Source organism: Balaenoptera borealis (assembly GCF_965194805.1).
Source record: "Balaenoptera borealis genome assembly, chromosome: 21".
NCBI classification, from domain to species: domain Eukaryota; kingdom Metazoa; phylum Chordata; class Mammalia; order Artiodactyla; family Balaenopteridae; genus Balaenoptera; species Balaenoptera borealis.
In genome coordinates, this window is record NC_138880.1 from 11,954,299 (window position 1) to 11,975,531 (window position 21,233).

The following is a 21,233-nucleotide window of genomic DNA, read 5'->3' on the forward strand; positions in this document are numbered from 1 at the left end:
TACTGGAATACTATTCCAAGGAATGTAAATAAATGTTATGCTTAAAAACAGAAAGAGAAAGAGAACAAGGAAAAAAAATGTAATTTTCTATGCTGAAATAAGTGTTGCATTAAACAAACTTAGAGTTCTTTACAACCTACCTCTTAGTCATTTTATGCAAATAGTTACAGTGAATTTCTAAGGCAGGCATGACAAGTGACTAAGGAATCCTTTCTGTAGAGACACCCTTGGGAATTCTAGGACTGAGCATCAATGGGCCAAGACCAAGAATCAATTTAATCAAGATAAACGTAACAAATACATTCAGGTTCAAAAATCAGTAGCAGAAATACAGGCTGGGAGGGATGAGCCTTGACAACAATATATACAGAAAAAAGGATTTCAATTAGCTACACGTTTAACATTACTCCATTTTAAACAACTATTTAAAAAAGAAGAAAAAAGAAATGTATGCACTGTTTGGCCAAATTAATATTAAAAGAGCACAAATCAAATTGGATAAAAGTCTCAATACACTGCTCACAGGCTGAATCACATCTAGAGTATTGCATTATGTTTCAAAGTGGCATTTGATTAAAAAAATATCAATAGCTAGAGGAGTTTAGAAGAGGGTGATCAGAATTGAATAGGGCCTAGAAATCTTATCACTAGAGAAGATGCTATTAAAGAAACAGAGGTTCCACTGGCAGGTAGCTATGAACAAGATATATTTAAATACATTTCATCGTTGTTATCTGGAAAAGGAAATTATTTGGTGAAGCTCTTAAAGGTAGAATTGTCTCTTACAGGAAAAAGAAGGCACATTTTGGATGATATACAAGGAAGAACCTTTTGAGTGCCCAAAAATGGATAGGGTGTCTTGTGAAAGAGTTAGGTTTTCTCTTTGGAAAGATTCAAGTCTGGATAGCCACCTGTCAAGCAATTCCTAACGAGAATATCTCTAGGCAGAGAAAGATTAAATTAGATCAGTGGTTTCAATTAGTTTTGAAAAAACAAACCCTGTTTTAAAATGAAAGCTTAAATGAGAGATGCGTATTTAAAAATATTATGAAGGGAGAAAGTGTTTATGTCAAAAAGGTTGGCAACCCTTTTTGCAGTTCAATGGAAACTCAAAATTCTCCAGGGATGTGAAGGGCCCCTTTGAACTCTAATGATACATTTAACTATGAGATTCTTCAATCCTTGGGTCTTAGAGCAGGAATGGGAAATAGTGAGAGAGTAGAAATAGACAAACCTTCTTAAAAATTATACACTGCAACAATCTGGGGCTTTAATAAGTATGGTTATAATAGTCTTATTTTACTGTCTTCAGTAGGCTACCATATCTTGCCTAAAAGAAGAAAGTTAACTTGGAAGAATTAATGAACTCCCTTCCAATCACAAAATTAACTTTTTGCTCTTTGATGAGTTACCTGGGGATCTGGGAGGGGTGAATGTTTTGGTGGATTTTCATTTCTAAAAGTTTTAAAACAGTGAATTCATGTAACATGTTTAAAAAGATGCTTGAAATAGAGTAAGCTCCAAATAAGTGTTGGCTATTATTATAATTACATTCTACATTCCTGCAATTTTTAGATTTTTATGATAAGCATGCACTGGTTTGGAATAAGAAAAAAATAAAACAATGTAACAATAAATTAATACAAACAGTTATCAATATTAATTTCTTTTTCTTTTTTTATATCAAAATGCAAACTGTGTTCTTCTAATGAGTGCTCACTGACAAGATAGATTCAAGGCTCCCATAGCTACTATCTCGTTTTTCTTACTTAACTTGATTCTTCCACCATGTTTTACAGGCTAAGGCAACTTAAATGCATATAGAACTGATCACCTCAGTTTATAAAATTCCATTCCTCTGATCTCTAAGGAATCATATGAACTTGCATGTGTGTGTGTTCAACACAGCTTTCAGATACTGTTGAATTGCCTGTGATGAGAAGGGTAAAGAAGAGAGAGAGGGATTTCATAGTGCAAACTAGAGAATGCCACTTGCCATCTGGTTCTACCAGAATGAAGTCACTTGCCGCTGCAGCAGCTGTGAAACTCTACAGAACCAGGCACTGCATAAAATGCCTCACATAAACGCTATGAAACAGGCACTGCGTATTCCCATTTTATACCCAAAGAATTTGAGACTTTCCTACATATAAAGTTAAAATGACCTGTCAGAGCGGCTCAACTAATAAAAGAAGGGGATGTGTAGAAACCTTTTCTATTATAGAGTCAAAAAAACCTGAAACAATTGAAAACAGGAGAAATAATTTCTTAAAAAAATTTTGTTAACTTGACCAAATCAATTAGAATCAATTTTAAACAAAAATAAGATGTGTAAGAACAGGGAATTCTCTGGTGGTCCAGTGGTTAGGACTTCGTGCTTTCACTGCCGAGGGCCCGGGTTTGACCCCTGGTCAGGGAACTAAGATCCCACAAGACGTGTGGCGCAGCCAAAAAAAAAAAAAATGTGAGAACAGAAATGAAGAGCTGATACAAAATTAAGGGCATCCAAAAGTGTGCGCCAGACACAAACGACAGGAAGTCGGACTTTAATAAGGCTGATGTAGAACAGGTATGCAAATGAGGCCAACTGGATGACCCCCACATATGATCTGTCACACACCAAGCTCTTTAACCAGTTTTCTTGATCAAAACGGTCCACCAGGCAAAGGAAACAAGAACAAGGGGATAAGCAGACACTTAAGACCAGGGCAGTTTCCATTTCTTCTCATTGGTCCCACACATCGCTTAGCCAAATAAAATAAACAAAGGCTCACACGTGAATGCAAAATCATAGGAAGAACATGTAGGAATGTCCTTTATTAGTAGGAGCAGGGGCCGAAGGGGGATAAGACTTTACAAAATAATAGCAATTCCCTATTGGTATAAAATCTTTTCATAACACTAAGGGATTAAAAGGAAATTCTGGCTGCTATGAACAATCGAGATTATAAAATGTGAAAAAGAAACGTAGGCGAAGGACTGGAAGAGGGTCAATGTTTTACTTTAAATAAAGAGAATCCCAGGGAAATCCTAAACCTCACACTAAAATTCACCTCTGCTTGTGATCACAGTCTAAGTTAAAGTTTATCCCTTCTTGGCCTGCTGGCTAAGGGCAAATGTAGTAAGATAAAGTTAAGTCAAGTAAGCAAGAAACCACTGCAAACCACTGACATTTTGAATATCTTCGTAATGAAGAATTATGAGTAATGTAGATGAAGCTGACAAACAAGAATGTTTTTTATTGAAGACTTTACCCTAAGCCTGAACATTCCCCTTGCCTGAAGTCGTGATTTTACTGGATGCTACAGCAAAATAACAAGTAGTTGTGAAAAGACATGACTTCAAGTCCAAGTGTTACCACTCATTAACATTATATCTACAGGAAGCAACCTAATGGCCTTCATTCTCGGGATATTAACTTTTTAATGGGTATAATAACAGTAGTATTCATTCTCTTATATTTCTAAGTTGAAATAATAGAGGATCTTGCAAATGTTAATTAAATTTAGATTCAGTTTGGTCCTTTAAAAAAAGGTGACAGCACTAATTTTTTTTTTAAAGATACAACTTCAGAAATGACAGAATGCCCAATTCTGAAACCCAATAAGCTGGTCACTTATCAGTAGCTGCCCACTTTACACAAAGTATCGTATTTTTCAGAGGATCAAATATGCTCAATGCTTTGCCAAGAGTAATTTACAGTCACATTACTTGAATAAAAGTCTTTCTTGTTCCCACTTAATTCTTTCCAGCAAGGCTATTGTTTAAAAGAAGTAATTTCTGAATATTGGCCTTTCCGGGATAATGGGATTTTATTAATATGTAGACCGTGCTCTTAGCTGTCTGGGCCTATGAAGCCAATACGAAAATGCTTTTCTGAATAGCAATGACACTTTTATATGTCATCCAAGCCATGCAACAAATTAGCTCTTTACCTATACATGTTCTCTTTCACAACCATATTCATTCCGGGCAACTCACTTTTTCGGTTGTTCCTTTTTGTCCTCTTATTTACCCAACCTCATTAGCTTCTCTCCGGGCATCCTCACCTAGAATACCTGCAGTCTGCAGCTGCTTTGTTCTGTTCCTTCAGTCTAGATAATCCTCTCCTCCCTCTCTTCTTCCTCCCCTCTTTCTAGGAAGCCTCCGCAGTCCTGGACTGGGTCCTCTCCCCGGCCCGTGTGAGCTTCTTTCTACAGCATTCCGTGATCATCACTATCGTTGAATTTACAACTGAGCATTACAACTGCTTACATTTCCCTCCCCTCTTGAGACCAAGCCTCTGAGAGCAGAGAGCACTTCTTCTTCATCTCTGTGGACCCAGCATCTAGCCCAGGGCCGACACGCAGCATCTGTCCAATAAAGGACAAAATTTCCCATCCACTCCCCCACTGGCCCAACCCAACTGGCCTCTTTATTGCCCTATGAACAGAACCTGCTACTGACTGTGGTTTCTGCTCTTCTCTATAACCGCCCACCCTACCGCACCCACCCAGCCAGAGGGATTCTCTGCCTTCAGCAGAGTTAAATCTACCACCTCACAGTGACTCCTGAATCTCTCCGGGTCTCCCGCACTTCCCAACTCCCATGGCACTTAGCCATCAGTAACCTACAATTCAGTGTTTAGTATTATTGTCTGATGTGAAGTGCCAGATATTTCATCTCCCTGATTCAAGCTGGACTTACCATAAAGCAGAATTTACCTCAATATAACTAATGCATTTTTTAGATCACTATTTGTAAACCGATGGGCTGCTTAAAAATCTTGACGCTCCCCAGCCCTAGCAGGGTTTCAGCACTTGATCGCTGGAACTCATATGTTTTATATAAGGCTGAACTGGATAATCTCTCTACAATCTTATGACCCCCTGAGTGTAAAGATAACACCTAGGATTCTTCCGTTTCTCCACATTCCTAGCATTCGTGGGCACTTACATATTTTTGCTATTATATGACAGACACATAGAAATGAATGAGACATCACCCTGCGTGTGCAGATAACTGAGTTTCTTACTAACTTGGCTAATTGATGAAAAACAAAACAGACACTAAAAGCTATCTAAAAGTATTTTTTGCTGTTGTGAAACTTCTCTAGAAGAATCATGCTTATTTTTTCAATTCGTTCACTCTATCTCCTCCCCTCCCCACATGGACACATGTTATTAAATGTGTCTGCTTTCCATTTTTAAAGAAGGAATGAGGCATTAAGGAATCCAAGAAATAGATTTGTGCTCCAGCTTAGTCACAGCTAGTTGGGTGACTCAAGGCAAGACAACACTTTTTTGACCCTTGATTACTTAATCTGCAAAATTAGAGAGTCACATGTGCAGTAAACTGTCCTTACTACCTAGGGGAATGTTGTAAAAAACAAACAAATAAGATTATGTATAAAAATACCCTGTCACTTTACAGCATTATTTTTTTGCATCTTTGAAGTGCCACCTGCTACAGAAAGTGATATTGCCTTCACGCTGTATTCTTCTTCCAAATCGAGAGATTGTACTGACACAATCAATAACAAGAATAAGCAGTGTAGTTACTAAAACCATGGAAACTAGAAAAACATCCCTAATTATGGTTATTACAGTCATTAAACACTTTAAGATTAAATTAAATTTCCATTGTAATCACTTCATTTACTCTTGCTCATGCAAGAGTGTGTGACTTTTTGGTAGATGTCCTATAAAATCAAAGTCCAGGCAGAGATTCTTTCATTGCTGCTTCTGTTATCATAGCTGGGATTTCACTGGAATCCTCTGAAGTAGAGAAAATGTAATCTTGGAGCTTGGAGCCACTATGATACGTGTCACATTGATTAAAGGACTGTTCACAAGCAAAAATCCAAGATATTTAGCTCTTCTATCATTTCAAAATGTAGTTTGATATTAGAAGAAAAATTTCTTAAATAAGGAGAAAAATAAAAATGAAGACTGTAGGAATAAGAAAAGAGCATCATTTTAGAGTAGGTATAGAACATACCTACCAAGATGTTATAGGGAATCACATGAAGCCTTCCAAAATATGGATCTCCTCAAGGAGGGCAGGAAAATTTAAGATTCTTGCTACCCAGGATTACTGGATGTTTTAATCTGCTCTAATGGTGATATAGTTTAATAGAACTGTCAGTTAAACATTCTTATTAGGTATTTTATGTACTAAACTTTTACTTGAAAATAGTTCAAAAGCGACTGATTACGTTCTAACTCTTTCCGTAAATCTAGGTATTTATTGATCTTTATAACAAAGTCAGGATTTTGATTGTGCAAGGCACTGGTACTCTATAAATGGGATTTTAGGATCTCACCTATTACTTAGTATTACAACAGCTGCTATTAATACTACCTTCCCTCATCCCTTCTATTTCCACCCACACCCTACAGTTCTTTCCACATCCATCCTTTCCTTTCTTCGTCCAGAGGTTGTAAGAATCAGAAACTTTAAATTCTTTCCTATGTAATGACACAATCTCTGGCCACCATATAATGAAAAATCTTTTCACTTATTATATACCGTGTTTTTTGATGGCGTACGTATTTGCTAGGCTGTTTGTAACTTTTATATTTTACATCATTCTATTGCTAGGTATTGCCCCTGCTGTGATATGCATGATACTCACCCTGGCCTTTTTTGTATCTTGATGTTTTGTGGTTTGTTCTTTCGGTTTAATTCATTCCCATTCTTGAACCATTTGAATTTGAGAGAGGAGTATTCAGAACTGGTCTCGCACCGAAGCACTAGTTTGGAACCTGCTGCAGACTCCTGACTTTTCATCTCTTTCAATCGGGGAGGCAAGGCTAAAAAAGAAAAGAGAAGGAAAAAAAGTTCTGATCACCTGGTAATCTTTCCAAGAGAGACATACTAATTTTGGTAAGCTTGATCAAGAAACCATTCCCAAAGGCTTTACTAACTGAGAGAGAAAAGAAAAAGGGGAGGGGGGGGGGGTGTCAACCAAAATGTATCTCAACTTAGAGAAGAATAAAATGCTCACATAAAATATATTCAGGGGGAAAAAGAAAAGAGAACTTAGATAATGAAATTATTCTTTAAAACACACTCACAGATATAGAGAACAAACTAGTGGTTACCAGTGGGGAGAGGGAAGCAGAGAGGGGCAATATAACGGTAGGGGATTAAGAAGTACAAACTATTATGTAGAAGATAAGCTACAAGAATATATTGTACAACACAGGGAATATAGCCAATATTTTATATTAACTATAAATGGAGTATAACCTTCAAAATTGTGAATCACTATATTGTGCACCTGTAACATATAATATTGTACATCAACTCTACTTCAATAAAAAATCATTCTTTAAAAAATTCCCAAAATTTATATATACATATATTTTATATATATATATATATTTTTTTTTTTTTCAAGATACTAATTTCCTCAATCTTTATATTCTGATACCATTAAAAATTCTGAACACCGGTCATTTCAAAGAATCAAAATCCTATGCTAAAAAAGAATATGTAACTGGGCCATTATTTTTAAAGCACATCCATATCCCAGATTACAATTTATCTTCATCACAGTTCTGTGAATAGGTACAGCAGGTATCATACCCATTTTTTAAATGGGAAGTTTATTTTCAAAGACAGGTAAGTATCTCTTGTCCATGGTTATAACATTCTGGAGAGTCAGACTATCCTATCACCAGAAGTAGCCCAAAGAACAAAGAGGACTCATAAATCTTAACAATGCTCATTTCTTCAAGACAGAAATTCTTTGGTGACATCACTCTTTTACGACCTACAGTTACTGTTCCACAAACATAAAATGACCATTCCAGAAGGCCACCACCCTCCTGTCAAATTATCAGTTTGATTGGATTTCACCCTTCTAAACCTTCTCAACAGAGACTGGGAGCACTTAAATTGTACATTAATTTGTAGGACACTTTACATTAAACACATATACCATTCCTACTTTAAGCAAGACTGCTTCAAAGAATATCTATTCTCTACTGAAATATTTATGGATAAAATGTTATAATATCTGAGATTTACTTCAACATGAAATGGTAGCGGGGAATGGGTAGGCATAAAAATGAAAAATCTTTCCCAAGAAGCTGATCATTGTAGAAGTTAGGCAATAGGTAGAAACAGGGATTTCTTGTACATTTCTACACAGTATGTCCGATTTTTTCGTAATAAAACAGTTTAAAAAATAAAAGCGTAACAAATGGATTCTCCTCTGCACACAAAATTTCACTTACTAATCAACACAGCAGAACCTGAGATCTCAACATCTCTGTTTCCACTGAGTCTTAGAAAAGCCAACTACAAAGTCTACTTCTGCCCCAGTTCAAGCCTTAATGGGAAGTTAATTCCTCAAACCCACCAAAGGAGACTGCACCTCCTGGATCCAGTGAGCAATTATTCACTGCGTATAGCCTCCAGACTCCAAGGACAGCAGTCAGAGCCACGTTAGACATCAACAGGAAATGGAGTACATTCCCTACCCCGGGTAGGTTTGTCTTTCTACAACTCTGCCCTTACCAAGAAAATCCTCCCAAAATGTCAGGAATGAGCATATAAAATTTCCAGTAAAGTACAGCAAAAACTATTTGAACGTGTGGCTTCTCTGCAGTATTCCTACAATTACGTGTCCCTCTTTTTACTTATTTGCAGAGGAGGCAGAGAAGCAGGCACCAAATATGGAGACACAGCAGCGAGTTAGGAAACGTATTTCATCTGTTCTTAGCCTTTGATGCCTGATGATTTTCTCTATTTTTTTTTTTTTTTTCCTGACAGCTTGAAAATAAGATTTACTTCCTGAAGAGCTTTTCTAGGAGTCTTCCTTTTAAGATATGGTCTGTGAATCTCTGTTTCGGAGGTTTTAAAAAACACTAAATTCTCATGCATCTGGAGTAGTATTTGTATATTCCTATTAACGCCTTAGGATCATTTTCAATTTTGTAAACCTGGCGAAGGGTTTTAAAGAAGCAAATCTGCTGGCGTTAAAGGGCACCAAAAACTGGTTTACATATATTAAGAAAAATAAACCACCTCATTTTTTTAATGTACAGATTAAAAGAACTAGTTTGCATTTTTTTGTTGTTTTCACTTAATTTTGTGTTTAACTTGGCACACAACCCAAACTCTCAAGGTTTCTTCCCTTGTCTCTATGCGAAATGTTCTAAACACAATATTTCAGATGTCCTTAACTCTCAATAAGTACCATGTCCCCTCACTCACCACTCCATTCATTTGCTTATCAATACAGCCTGAATACAAATCTACTGGATATTGTTTTCTTGTTTGAAATCTTCATGCAATTTGTTTGCATCTCGTTTTACTTTCTTTTCTCTTATTCTGTTCCCCCCTCCCTTTCTCTCACCTCTCCTTCCCTTTACCCCCCTGTCTTCATTTATTTATTTCTTATTTCTTTATTAAGAGTCTTGATTTCAAATGTGAGGAAACAATTGGACAAATTCAAATTGAGGGATATTCTACAAAAACAACTGGTCTAGGCTTCAGGAATGCCAATGTCACGAATGATAAAAGACTGTGAAACTAACCTAGATTAAAGGAACTTTGACAAAAAAAATGCAATGTGTAGCAATTGATTGGACCTTGGTTTAGGGGGGAAATAGTTATAAAGAACATTATTGGGACTATCAGGGAAATCTGAATAAAGGTACTGTAACAAAATTGAATTTCTCAAGTGTGATAATTGCATTGTGGTCATGCAGAAGAATGTCCTTGTTCTCAGGCAGTATCTGCTGAAGTATTTAGGGGTGAAATGTCATCATGTCTACAACTAAATTTCACATGATTCAGCAAACAAGGAAATGCATGCATAAAGAAAGGAAGGAAGGAAGAAAGAAAGGAAAAAAGGAGTTGTGGTTTCTCTTAGTTTTTCTGCCTTTTCCATCTGGTCTTTCTGCCATGGAAAAAAGCCTCAGGATTTCATTAAGTACTTTTTAAAGTCTTGGCTAAGTTTGCAGTCATGGAGATTCTTGGGAATATTTGTGTTATAATTCACAAATGTAGCTCTTAAGACTATATCCTCCATTTAAATTCTGTGAGTGGTATGGCACTGAAATCCTCATATGTTCAACCTGATAACCATGACTTTGGGGCTCCAATCCCACTAGGTCCTTTGGTGGAAGGAAAATAATCACTCATCTGGCAGATCAACACATCCATCCTTTCCTTTGGGGGTTCATGTGCAAAGACCAGTACATCTTTTGCCCTTAAGAGATGATCTATGACTTAACGAGGCACAGACTTCAGATACAAGGTCTTTCTTAGCTAAAATATCCACCCCTTAAGCTGAACCTATTGTATAAATATTTCTTGATGTTTGGGATTCGGATATACCTCTATTGACTAGCCTGAGTTTCTCTCGTGCATGCAGTCTCAAGACTGTCACAAGCGCAGGAGCTCCCGGCTACTCTGACTTTGCCTCCTTAGAAGTCCACTTGTCATAATGTCCCTGCATGTCTTCAGGGGAAATCACCTATGACATGATGATACCCAGCTTTTCAGAGAACAGCTGTTTTAAGGTGTTAACTCAAAATTCTCCGTAAATGGAGAAACAAATCTGTGACCCACCAACCCAGCCACCTGACTGCACTGTTGGCTCATGGGTGTTGTGCGGTCAGTGGTACCTTCTAGAAAAGTACCATAAAAATTCCTCACTCACTCCAGGTGAAGCCCAAATGCAAGCATCCTATAGACTGGGCAACAACAAAAATTTTTCTTTGTCCTCTCATATAACCATCCTAACAGAATAGCCCTGGATATTTCACAGACTTGATAAAAATACAAACTAATATTGAGCACATATGGTCTGTGTGTTTTTTCTCCTCTATTCATAGTGAGACAATTTTCAATAAATTTTCTTCCATTAGACTACAAAATAATAACTATATGTTACTAGAATACATTTTAGAAGTATGTATATTTCTCACGTATACAGTTTACTCGCATGAAATAATCTCATTTATTTCACTGAAAAAGTACGCCACCAAGTACTTTCTAACACTCCGGTATAACTTTATAAGACCAGGGGTAGTAAAGTCTATTTTTGCATGTCTACATTTTTTATTTGATACGTTGCACAATGTAGAAAAAATTGTGGCAGTAATCCAAAAAAATTATTTTACATGCTCACCACACAAAAATTGAAGGCACTAGGCTCATTTACTCCAATACTTTCATGTGTGAATAAATATTTGTAATAAAGGTGAAATAAATTTGTAAGAAGAACCATTCATCTAAGCAATCCTCTTGTTTTACTTGTCTCCTGGGCACTTATTTTTTTTAATATGTTCAGTACTGCTATATCAAATATTGTACTGTATTGTTAAGAACAGAAAACAAATTTTAGCATGTGTATGCTGCCGAGACGTGCCGATAGCATGGGACACTAGATAAATTATTTCTGTTCTTTGAAGGTGCTGACAATGCAAAGCTAGCTCATGTTATAACTCTCCGCGTCTGTGCAGTTAATCTGAAGAGCCTCAACACTCTGAACAAACTAAGCAGGAAACCTGCAAAATATTATCAAATAACCGTGAGCTTTCAGCTACGACCCCAGTGAAGTCTTCCCTGCATAAATCCATTTAAAAGCCTGATACCGCACACGTGCAGATCTCACAGTGAAAACTGGTGACTGGCAACTGCGTTAGTTGATAAAAGTCACACAAATATCATTAATCAGTCCTCAACAACGCAGAAGGATGTCCTTTCTTTTTTATAGTCATGTTAAAGGTAAATAAGTGACCAAAGTCTCTAAAACTCCTTTCTCAAGAAGATTTTGGTCACAATGAAGAGAGTAGATAAAGTTTAGGCTTTGCCATCTCGTCGTCTCTTCTGGGCTGCACTCACAAATTTGACTATAAAAGGGAAAATTTATCTTATCAGGTTTCAATTTTGTAAATATAGCCATGTAAAAGGCAGCAAGTTCTAGTGGCAATGGTATTTCCCAATACACCTAGGATTAAAACTATTGCTACTGGGGCAGTGTGTGATCTTAAGTTATGTTAAGGACCATCCCACAGGTCACTGTTTGTTGCCACATGTGGTGACCGGCTGCTCATGCTGCCCTATATCTAGCCGAATCATCCTTCAGATAGACTGTTCCTAACTCCGGTTAACTAGAGTTCCCCGTGAGCTTAAATGGGAAACTACCACGTGCCCCTGTGTATTCAGCAAGGATATTTGGAGAATGAGATAAAGCATGTGGGTGCCTCCGCTTGTGAGAAAGTCACTATAAAGTTCAGGGATTTATTATAAAGTATTCTCAAGCTGACTCCCTAATATTGGCAGCAAACTAAACCAGTCAACACATTGAGAATAGGCTTCAAGGTATAGTGAAGATAGTTGGACCCAGAAATACCATTTTAGCAGTTCCATGTCCAACTCCTTATACAAGGATGTGTGTGAATTACTGAATTAACACCTTTACGAGCATTTTGAACAATCCTCTTAACATCTGCATGGAAGGTGTCATTATACAACAGAAAACAATAAAACCAGGGGTGATATTTAGCATTTTACTTCTATTATTCACAACGGTAGTACCTCTACAGCCAAAGTTGGCATCTTACTAGTGTTAACCTTGATTTCCCAAACATTTCAGTCTCCGCTGGTGGGGATTTTCACACATGGACAAGCTCAGAGTTTCCCTTCCCACAGTTCACTGCTACAAGTTGGCTGAATAGTAGGATTCTTTTAAATGCTCATTTCTAGGGTATGAGCCACAAACAGGCTAGTCAAAAACTGTGCTTATTCTAAGGTCATAGAAAATGATTTATTACATTCTACAGCTAAACACCACACCCAACAGGCTGCACTGAGGAGGCACATGTACAACAGAGAACCATTTAAGGAGTCTATCCCTCCCCAATCAAAGGAGGTGAGGTAAGAGCAGTTATTAGTAGGCGGTAACAGTCCCTATTTGGAGGCTTAGGCTTTTGATGGTGGTGGTAGTGGTGTGTCCATTTTGATTGGCACTATATCCAAACATCCAAATGTCTAAATGTATCAGATGGAAGATATATAGTATCTCAGGGACCTAGCACAAAGTAAGACCTTAAGTGTTTGCTGAAAAAATAAGTAGAAGGAAGGATCTAGAAGATACTGATAAAGAAGAGACCCAGCCCAAACATTATGCCAAAGTCCACACCCACCTTCTCAAAAGACTTCTTAAATGTGAGATCAAAGGGCCCCAGTGATGTTATTTTTTGTTTTTATGCATTCCACTGAATTAGGACTCTTACACTCTCTGCCACGTGATGTTAATAGGGAGGAAATGTAAATTTAACTGGAAAATTGCCCAATAAGCAGTACTGCCTTTACTTTGCAATTTTTATATTCTCCTCTAGCTCTCTTATCTGGTCGTCACTGTTAGAGTGTTCTCTACTTGATTCCTGCCTCAGTTAAGAGGCTGGTCCTCGAACGGCGTTCCTCCCCATCTCCTTTAATGTACCTTATCTCAGAGTCTCCCACAGAAGCCAGGCTGTTCTTCCATTTCAGCAGGAGAAGCAGACACATTAATATTATCTCTTTTGCCTTCAAATCAAAGTTGATCGATTGTCTTCATCGATTGACCCCAGTCTATAAGGTCTAAATTTGTTCCCTTAACTATTAAGTTATTTACCATCAACGTATATCCCAGATTTACCATTTGTGTCACATTCCCTCTTCCCTTGTCCTTGTATGTATTTCTTGTAAGATGGATAATTATTCTTTCTGTTTTACAGGTGAGGATATGGGGGTTATCCAGGCGCTTGTTCAAGGTCACAAGGCTGTCAAGCTGCAGACCAGGATTTAAACCCAGGACTTTTCCCTCCAGGAGGATAATTCTGCACAGTTTGAGGTGGAGATAAGCAAAAGGGGAGGAGGATAGCAGACTAAAGATCTAGAATGATTACTCCATTTCGTAGTCACTATGGTAATTTTAAGTCTCTTATAATAAGCTATATCAACTAGATCACCTCTCCACATGTGTCTGCGAGAGATTTACAACACTGTACAATTCCACAAGGGAAATGAGCGCAGATTTACTAGGTAAGAGAATTTTTCAGCCTGAAAAATTGATATTATGTTTGTTGAAGTTAGCAATCTTCTTCTTCTATACAGTTCTGTAGTGCTTGACCCAGTTATTTCATAAGTTGAGGGTCAAAGATAAAATTATAAAACTACTATAAGAGTGGTCCCAAGACCTACGAGATGAAGTTAAAATAAGGTTCTCTTAGTACTTTCCGCAATAAACTCCCAATAATATTTAACACTGGTTGAGTACTTACTATGAACCAGACACTGCTCTAAGAAAGTCATGTTCATTAACTCTTTTAAGTTCTGTAACAATTCCAGGAGATATGTATTATTACCATTATTCCCAATTTACAGACAGCAAGACAGAGACAGAGAGGTAAAGCAACCTCCCACAGTCACACAGCTTGCATATTGCGGCGCCAGTATCTGGACCCTGGAAGTCTGACTCCAGAGCTCCTGCTCTTACCTCCTAGGCAATCAACTGAATAATTTGCTCTGTTGGATACGTTTATATGTCAAACGTAAGATTTAATTTATCGATATGTTAATAGTGTCCATATTTCCCTGATAAAACCTGGCATACACCGCAGGACAGATCATTTCTGCCTATTCCAAGTGCAAAAAATAGTCTGGGAGAGAAAGTTGATATGAAACTGGCTGACTCTTCTAAGCTACTTTGATGACTTACGGGGAAATATATGTCTATGTACAGCTGATTCACTTTGTTATAGATCAGAAGCTAGCACACCATTGTGAACAATTATACTCCAATAAAGATGTTAAAAAAAACCCCAACAATACAGAATACTTGAAATTGATATTATACAAAAAAATTGTTTTTGGAACTGTGTGATTGTTTGCCATCCACCAAATGCCACAGAGGTGGACTGTATATCACTCCAGTGTTCACTGAAATGCAATAGCTCCCACGTGAGGACATGGCAACAAGAGGGCCTTAAGAGATTACTGATGTTCTTTCCAGGTGTAAAGGCAGATCGCCGAGAAGCTGGAGTCAATCACAGCACCGTTGCTGGCAGCTTTAAGGTAAGTGTTCAACAGGCCTGCCTAATTAATGCTGTCAGCACAGCTGTTCCCAATTATAAGGACATCTCACTTACGGACATAAAGAAGCTGTTCTGCAAGCTTCACTTAAGGCCATCAATACACAGGGTTAAAATGGATCCATTACAGTTTGACCTAATTGACGTGTGGCAAATTTCATTTGACAAAAGTTTATAAATTTGATCTTTTCTGTTGTCAGAAAGCAGGGTTTATTTTTCCCCTTCATTTGCTATCCATACCTTCCATATTCACTTCCAATATGTCACTTAAAGAGAGACCTGGAGAAATACCCAGTTACTGAAAGTTTGATATTCTATTTATTTATTTTCCTCTGGTAATGGGGGTCTTCTCTTCTGATGTGCTCATGACTTAAGTAAATTTAGGACACTAGCGTGACCTTGATGTGTTAATAATATGTGTCTATGACCATTATTTCTTTGTTCAAATGGAATTAGAATCATTTAATTAACTGATGTCACTAAAATTCTCTTTCTTCCTTTGAGAGAAGGACCTTATTTTGATGTTCTGTACTGGATGAAATTCCCAGCTGAGATGAGTTAGTTAACACTTGATTATAACTAGTTTTAAACAATAACAGCTGTGGGAAAACTTTTAAGCATTGCATAAAACGTAAAGCACTGCTGTTGAACAAAGCCCTAATTTATACCAATATTAGTACCCCATCATCTACTTTTCACATAGCCACTTAAAACCTACTTCTCCTGTGAAGAAGAAAACACTCTAGCAGAGCTAATCATGAAATAAACGTGTTTCCTTTCGGGACCTCAAAAGTGTCTTTCTTTGTTATTTAGGCAGGTCAACTTTTCTGGCAACCATGTTCCTTATTTTTCTATTTTATTCACAGATAACTTATTAAACTGAATGACACTTAAAAAGTGCATGCCAGGATTGAAGGGAGGCTTCTCAATTCACTGACGCCAACCAGATCAAAGCTAAATCTGTCTCTGCTTTGCTTACTATAGTTAAATAACCAGCTTTGCAATCCCTCCTTAAGTGGGCCCAAGTTTGACTTTCGGAGGATCTTTAAAGCTTGTGTAGCTCTTTGCATTTTTAAGCTGGTCCACCGACAACCTAACAACTAACAATCCTTATCATTTTACTGCTACCCCACAGGAAAGACTAAGAAAGGCAAGTTTCTTATCTTAGCGTTCCCAGCGTCACAAATTCATTGAAGAGGCAGAAAATGACCAGAGTCAAATAAACAGATTGTTTACAGTAAGAAAATCTGTGCTATATCATTGATCATCTAAAGCAATATAATTCTGTGACCTGTCTAACAGAGCTACAAGGCTGTGACGCTTTCCTGCACAGTCGTTGGAAGCCAAACTGTAAGATCAGAGCCAAAGGAGTCTGGTTTCAGACAACACACACACACACACAATCACAATAAGGAAGACTTCGAATTCACAGTTTCCCTTATTTGACATAAAAAATTAGTTCACTAAAGCATCCCTTGAAAGTACAAGTAGTACTTGTACTGCTTCCTGTACACTCTGAGATAACCCACTGGTTCTCAAATTGCAATCAAATTTTCTCAGCACAAAGATTCACAAACACTGCACAAAAGAAACCTAAATGAAGCTTACTTAGCATGTCAACATTTGCCTTTCATTTCCTCCACAGGGACACTGGCACGCCACTAGAAATATCTCGTTTTGTTTGTTTTTATGTAGAAAGAAGTTTAATTGGCTTCTTTGCTAATGGTTTCTAGTCCATGAATTTAACTGGCTAAACTCCACACATAACATTCTGTGCTTCTGCCTATAGCTTTTCATAGTCTCTATGAACAGGAAAAATCAGGAGTTTGCAGACCCAGGATCTAATGCTTGTTTGGTCTGTGGGACCAAAGAGGCACTCTGAACCTCAATAATCTTATCCATGAAAAGGGGTGAGGGGGGCTTCCCTGGTGGCGCAGTGGTTGAGACTCTGCCTGCCAATGCAGGGGACACGGGTTCGAGCCCTGGTCTGGGAAGATCCCACATGCCGCGGAGCAACTAAGCCCGTGAGCCACAATTACTGAGCCTGCGCGTCTGGAGCCTGTGCTCTGCAACAAGAGGGGCCGCGACAGTGACAGGCCCGCGCACCGCGATGAAGAGTGGCCCCCGCTTGCCGCAACTAGAGAAAGCCCTCGCACAGAAACGAAGACCCAACACAGCCAAAAATAAATAAATTAATAAATTAATTAAAAATAAGAAAAAGGGGTGAGGGGACTAGATCTGCCTTACCTATTTCACAAAGCTGTAAAGATCTAATTAAAAATGGTGGTGCAAGCATTTTGCATCTTTAAAAAAATTGTGTTTTCATTTTTAGTGCTGACTGGACTGTCATGATCTATAGATCATCTGAAAAGTCAAAAAATGTTAGCTCATATAAATCCAAATGACACCAAATCACGTAATTAACAGCTAAAAAACTGCATATAGCTGTGGTCACTCCTCAAGACAAAAAAAAAAAAAAAAAGCAGCTGGAAACTATCAAGAAGGGTCACTAAAATGTTCAAAGGGAAGTTCTGCCAGTGTAAAGGAATAGACTAAACATTCTACATGCCTCACGACTGATACAAGGAAGGCCAAGAAAGGAAAACAGTGGGTCTCTAAAGTCATAAAAATTTTAGATTCATAGAAGAATACTACAATGTGTGGAAAGCCCTGCAAGCATGAAGCAGGTAGCATTAGAATAAAAAAGGAAAAGAAGCACCTTCATACGTGATTTTATTTCAGCACGAAAGGTGATACTCAAGATGGCAAAATCTGAATAAGGTCTATAGTTTAGCTAATAGCATTATACCAATGTTAATTTTCAGTTTTAATCAATACATCAAGGGAAGAGGGAGCTGGAGGAAGGGTATAATGGGACCTCTGTCCTATCTTTGCAATTCCCCAGTAAATCTAAATTACCCCTTCCCCAAAACATACTCAAGATGACTAGCCCAATTTATGTATTTTTTGGATAGTAAGTTAAGTGTCCCTCTTCTGTGTTCCCATAAAGCCATTATTATTCCATTTAGTACAATGCATTTTATCTTTATAGGCATTTGTTTCACCCAGGAGACAGAAGGCTCCTTTAAGTCAAGGGCTTTTTTCTTTTAATTCAGCTTTTATCCTAGTAACTAGCACAGTGCCCAATAATACTTGCTGAATAGGAGAATGAATAAAGAAAGTCAGTCTGGGAGTCAAATACTCCATATCAAATGAGCCACCTGTTTCTCTCTAATGCACAAGATTTATGCAAAAACACACTGGCTTTATCAGGGTTATCATGTACCTTTCCTACTCATATGATATGAATGTATTACATGGTCTCTTCTTAGCCAAACATATTAGAATATTCCATACTGAAAAGATCTTCTGAAATCCAACTAGTATCGAGATACTGGCTCATTCACAGAGATAACCAGCTTTATTCTCTTAGATATTTCTCGATTTCCATTCTTTCAACAAATATTATTGAGTGTCTATTGAATGGATACTACTGTTTTAAGTACTCAAGATACAGACTTGAACAAGAAAAACAAGATCCCTGCTCTCCTTGGAGCTTACATCTTGGGGTACGGACAGGCGTAGAGGGAGAGCCTATTAATCAATTAGACTGTTATATGACTTGTAAAATAAATTCTTTATCTTTAACTCTTAAGAGCACTAAAAAATTGTTGAGGTAGCTGTATACTTTCCACTTAGTCATGCAATATAGCTTTCTTTTCTACTTAAATTGAGACTGAGAATTGATCACTAAATCTTATTTATAACCAACTAATATTAATCAGTTAAACACTGCTCAATTGGTAAAATGGCATTTTGAAAGCTTTTATTCATGGTAGTAAATTATTTTTCATATTAAAAACAACTCTATTAAGGAGGCTTCCTCTGCATAAATTATATTCTCAATATTTCATTATACTATGTTACACTTTTACCATTATACAACTCAATATAAGTTGTGAAGTTTCCTGGTTAAAAGGCTGAGTCAGACAGACCTAAATTCAAATCCCACTCTGCCATATACTAGTTGTGCAGCCTTGGGAAAATTCTTTAAATTCTCTAGACCCCAGTTTCCTAAAATTTAAAATGAGATTACAATAGAACCTACCTCATAGGGCTGTTAAAAGGATTTAAAAAGATCATGCAATTTAAGCACTGAGCAGTATGTGTCCCAGTGCAAGCACTCAATAAATGTTGATAGCAATTCTTATTATATCTTTACTTAAGCCTTCAATATATTTCAGCAGTCTATAAAGCTTTCTAAATTAACATAAAGTTTTTAAAGTGACTGCTCACTTAGAGCTAAGACCAGTGAAAGCACATTCATTCCTCTGGCAGATGGAATAATGACTCCCAAAGATGTCTCAATCCTAATTCCTAGAACCTGTGAATATGTTGCCTTGTATGGCAAGAGGGACTCTGCAGATGGGATCAGGGTGAGGACCTTGATGTGGGGAGCTGACGCTGTATCAGCTGGTTCACCCAATCTAATCACGTGAATCCTTAAGAGCAAATAATCTCTCCCTGGCGTAGTCAGTAGAAGAATGGTCAGAGACGTAATGTTGCTGGCTCTCGAAGTCAGGGGAAGGGGCCCTGAGCCAAGGAATGCAGGCAGCCTCTAGAAGCTGGAAATGCCAAGAAAACAGATTTCCTCCCAGAGCTTCCAGAAGGGAATGCAGCCCTGCCAACACTGTGATTTTAGCCCAGTGAGACCTGTCTCGGAATTCTAACCTATAGAACTTCAAGATAATAAATGTGTGTTGTTTTATGCCTCTAAGTTTGCAGTAATTAGTTATAGCAGCCACAGGAAACTAATACAATTCCCAGAGAGAAATCGATTCTGTTGATTTTCCCATATTAAGAACGGTGCAACTCTATCTCATGAAATGGTATATAGGATGTTCGTGTATAAAAATAGATAAATCAGGGTGAGTACAACTACTAGCTATGCATCACTTCACCTTTCATAGCCTCCTACTCAGGGGCCGAGAGAGGATCCACACTGAAGGAATCACACACCCCAGGGAACAGAGCTTGGAAACCATTAGGAGTTCAGGAACCAAGTTCAGCCCCAGAGACTGACCCCAACCAATCGTGGCCAAGACCATCATTCTCTCTCTCGGGACTCAGCTTCCTGTTCATAAAAACAAGAGGTTGGATCATCTTTCAATGCTAGTAAACTCCAAAGTGAGTCAGGGAGATCTTTTTTTTCCTCCTTTTTGTACACTGTGTTTCAGGAATTTATGAACAGAGAGTCACCAACCTAATTTTTATATTTGAACATGATTTATGAACACTAGCCTCCCAATGACAACAGTACTGTCATACTACTAAAAAAGAGAAGAAAGGACTTCTATGAAATTTTCCAAGGTTCTCAAGAACCCAAACCTACATGTTGGTAGAAATGTGCTTGAATTTGACAGTTAAGGTGACAAAATAAAATAAATCATTTTCTGAGTAACTTTACTATTTAAGTAGCAGTAATTTTTTTCTTGATTTCTGAAAAACATCATTTAGGGTTTTTAATAAACAAAAATTTAAAACAAATCTTCAGACAAAGACTTTACAGATTAAACATTACACTCACTTCTGGGTTGATATCTGAAGAAGCCCACCACTTGGGAATCATATATCTTAGCTTTAGGTCATAATTTCTGTTTCTAAAGAAAGTTATTTCTTGCATGACTTTGGTATACCTCAAATATCTTACATAACACAAGGGAATATTGTGTAATGGGACCAAAAGTGTGCAGTGAATCTGTTGAACAATGATCTATCTGTAAAAGGGGGAAAATCATCCTGACATAAGTTAACAGCTATAGAAATTTGACAGATAAGAACATAGCCTAAATCAAGCTTCGAGACAGGTCATGAAAGCCATTCCTAAATCATCTTTAGTATCAACACTTTCTGACAAAAATCCACCAGCAATGCAGTTGACTTCTTTGATTTAACCATTAGAAAGTAACTGTGAGAAATCAAACTTTAGGAATTTTACCATAATAATGGTGACAAAAAATAAAGAGGAAGCAAAATTTCTATAGTGGTTCTGCTATAGCATGTTTTAATGTATTAATAAGTAGGTCCTAAGTAGGGGCATGATATCAGCACATTATTGATTTAAAGCACTAAGGGACAAGCTTTCTTCTGATT

The 21,233-nt window shown here is 37.5% G+C and overlaps 1 protein-coding gene across 9 annotated transcripts in view; it reads right to left on the reverse strand.

Moving 5' to 3' along the window:
• Positions 1 to 21,233, reverse strand: part of NRG1 (neuregulin 1) — a gene marked incomplete at its 3' end in the record, with an annotated part of 220,487 nt that overhangs the window by 164,190 nt on the left and 35,064 nt on the right. For all 9 annotated transcript variants that reach the window (XM_082374985.1, XM_082374984.1, XM_082374982.1 and 6 more), the window contains exon 2: positions 6,617 to 6,794. In XM_082374985.1, coding sequence (XP_082231111.1) covers positions 6,617 to 6,794 — 178 coding nt within the window. The remainder of the gene's footprint in view (positions 1 to 6,616; positions 6,795 to 21,233) is intronic.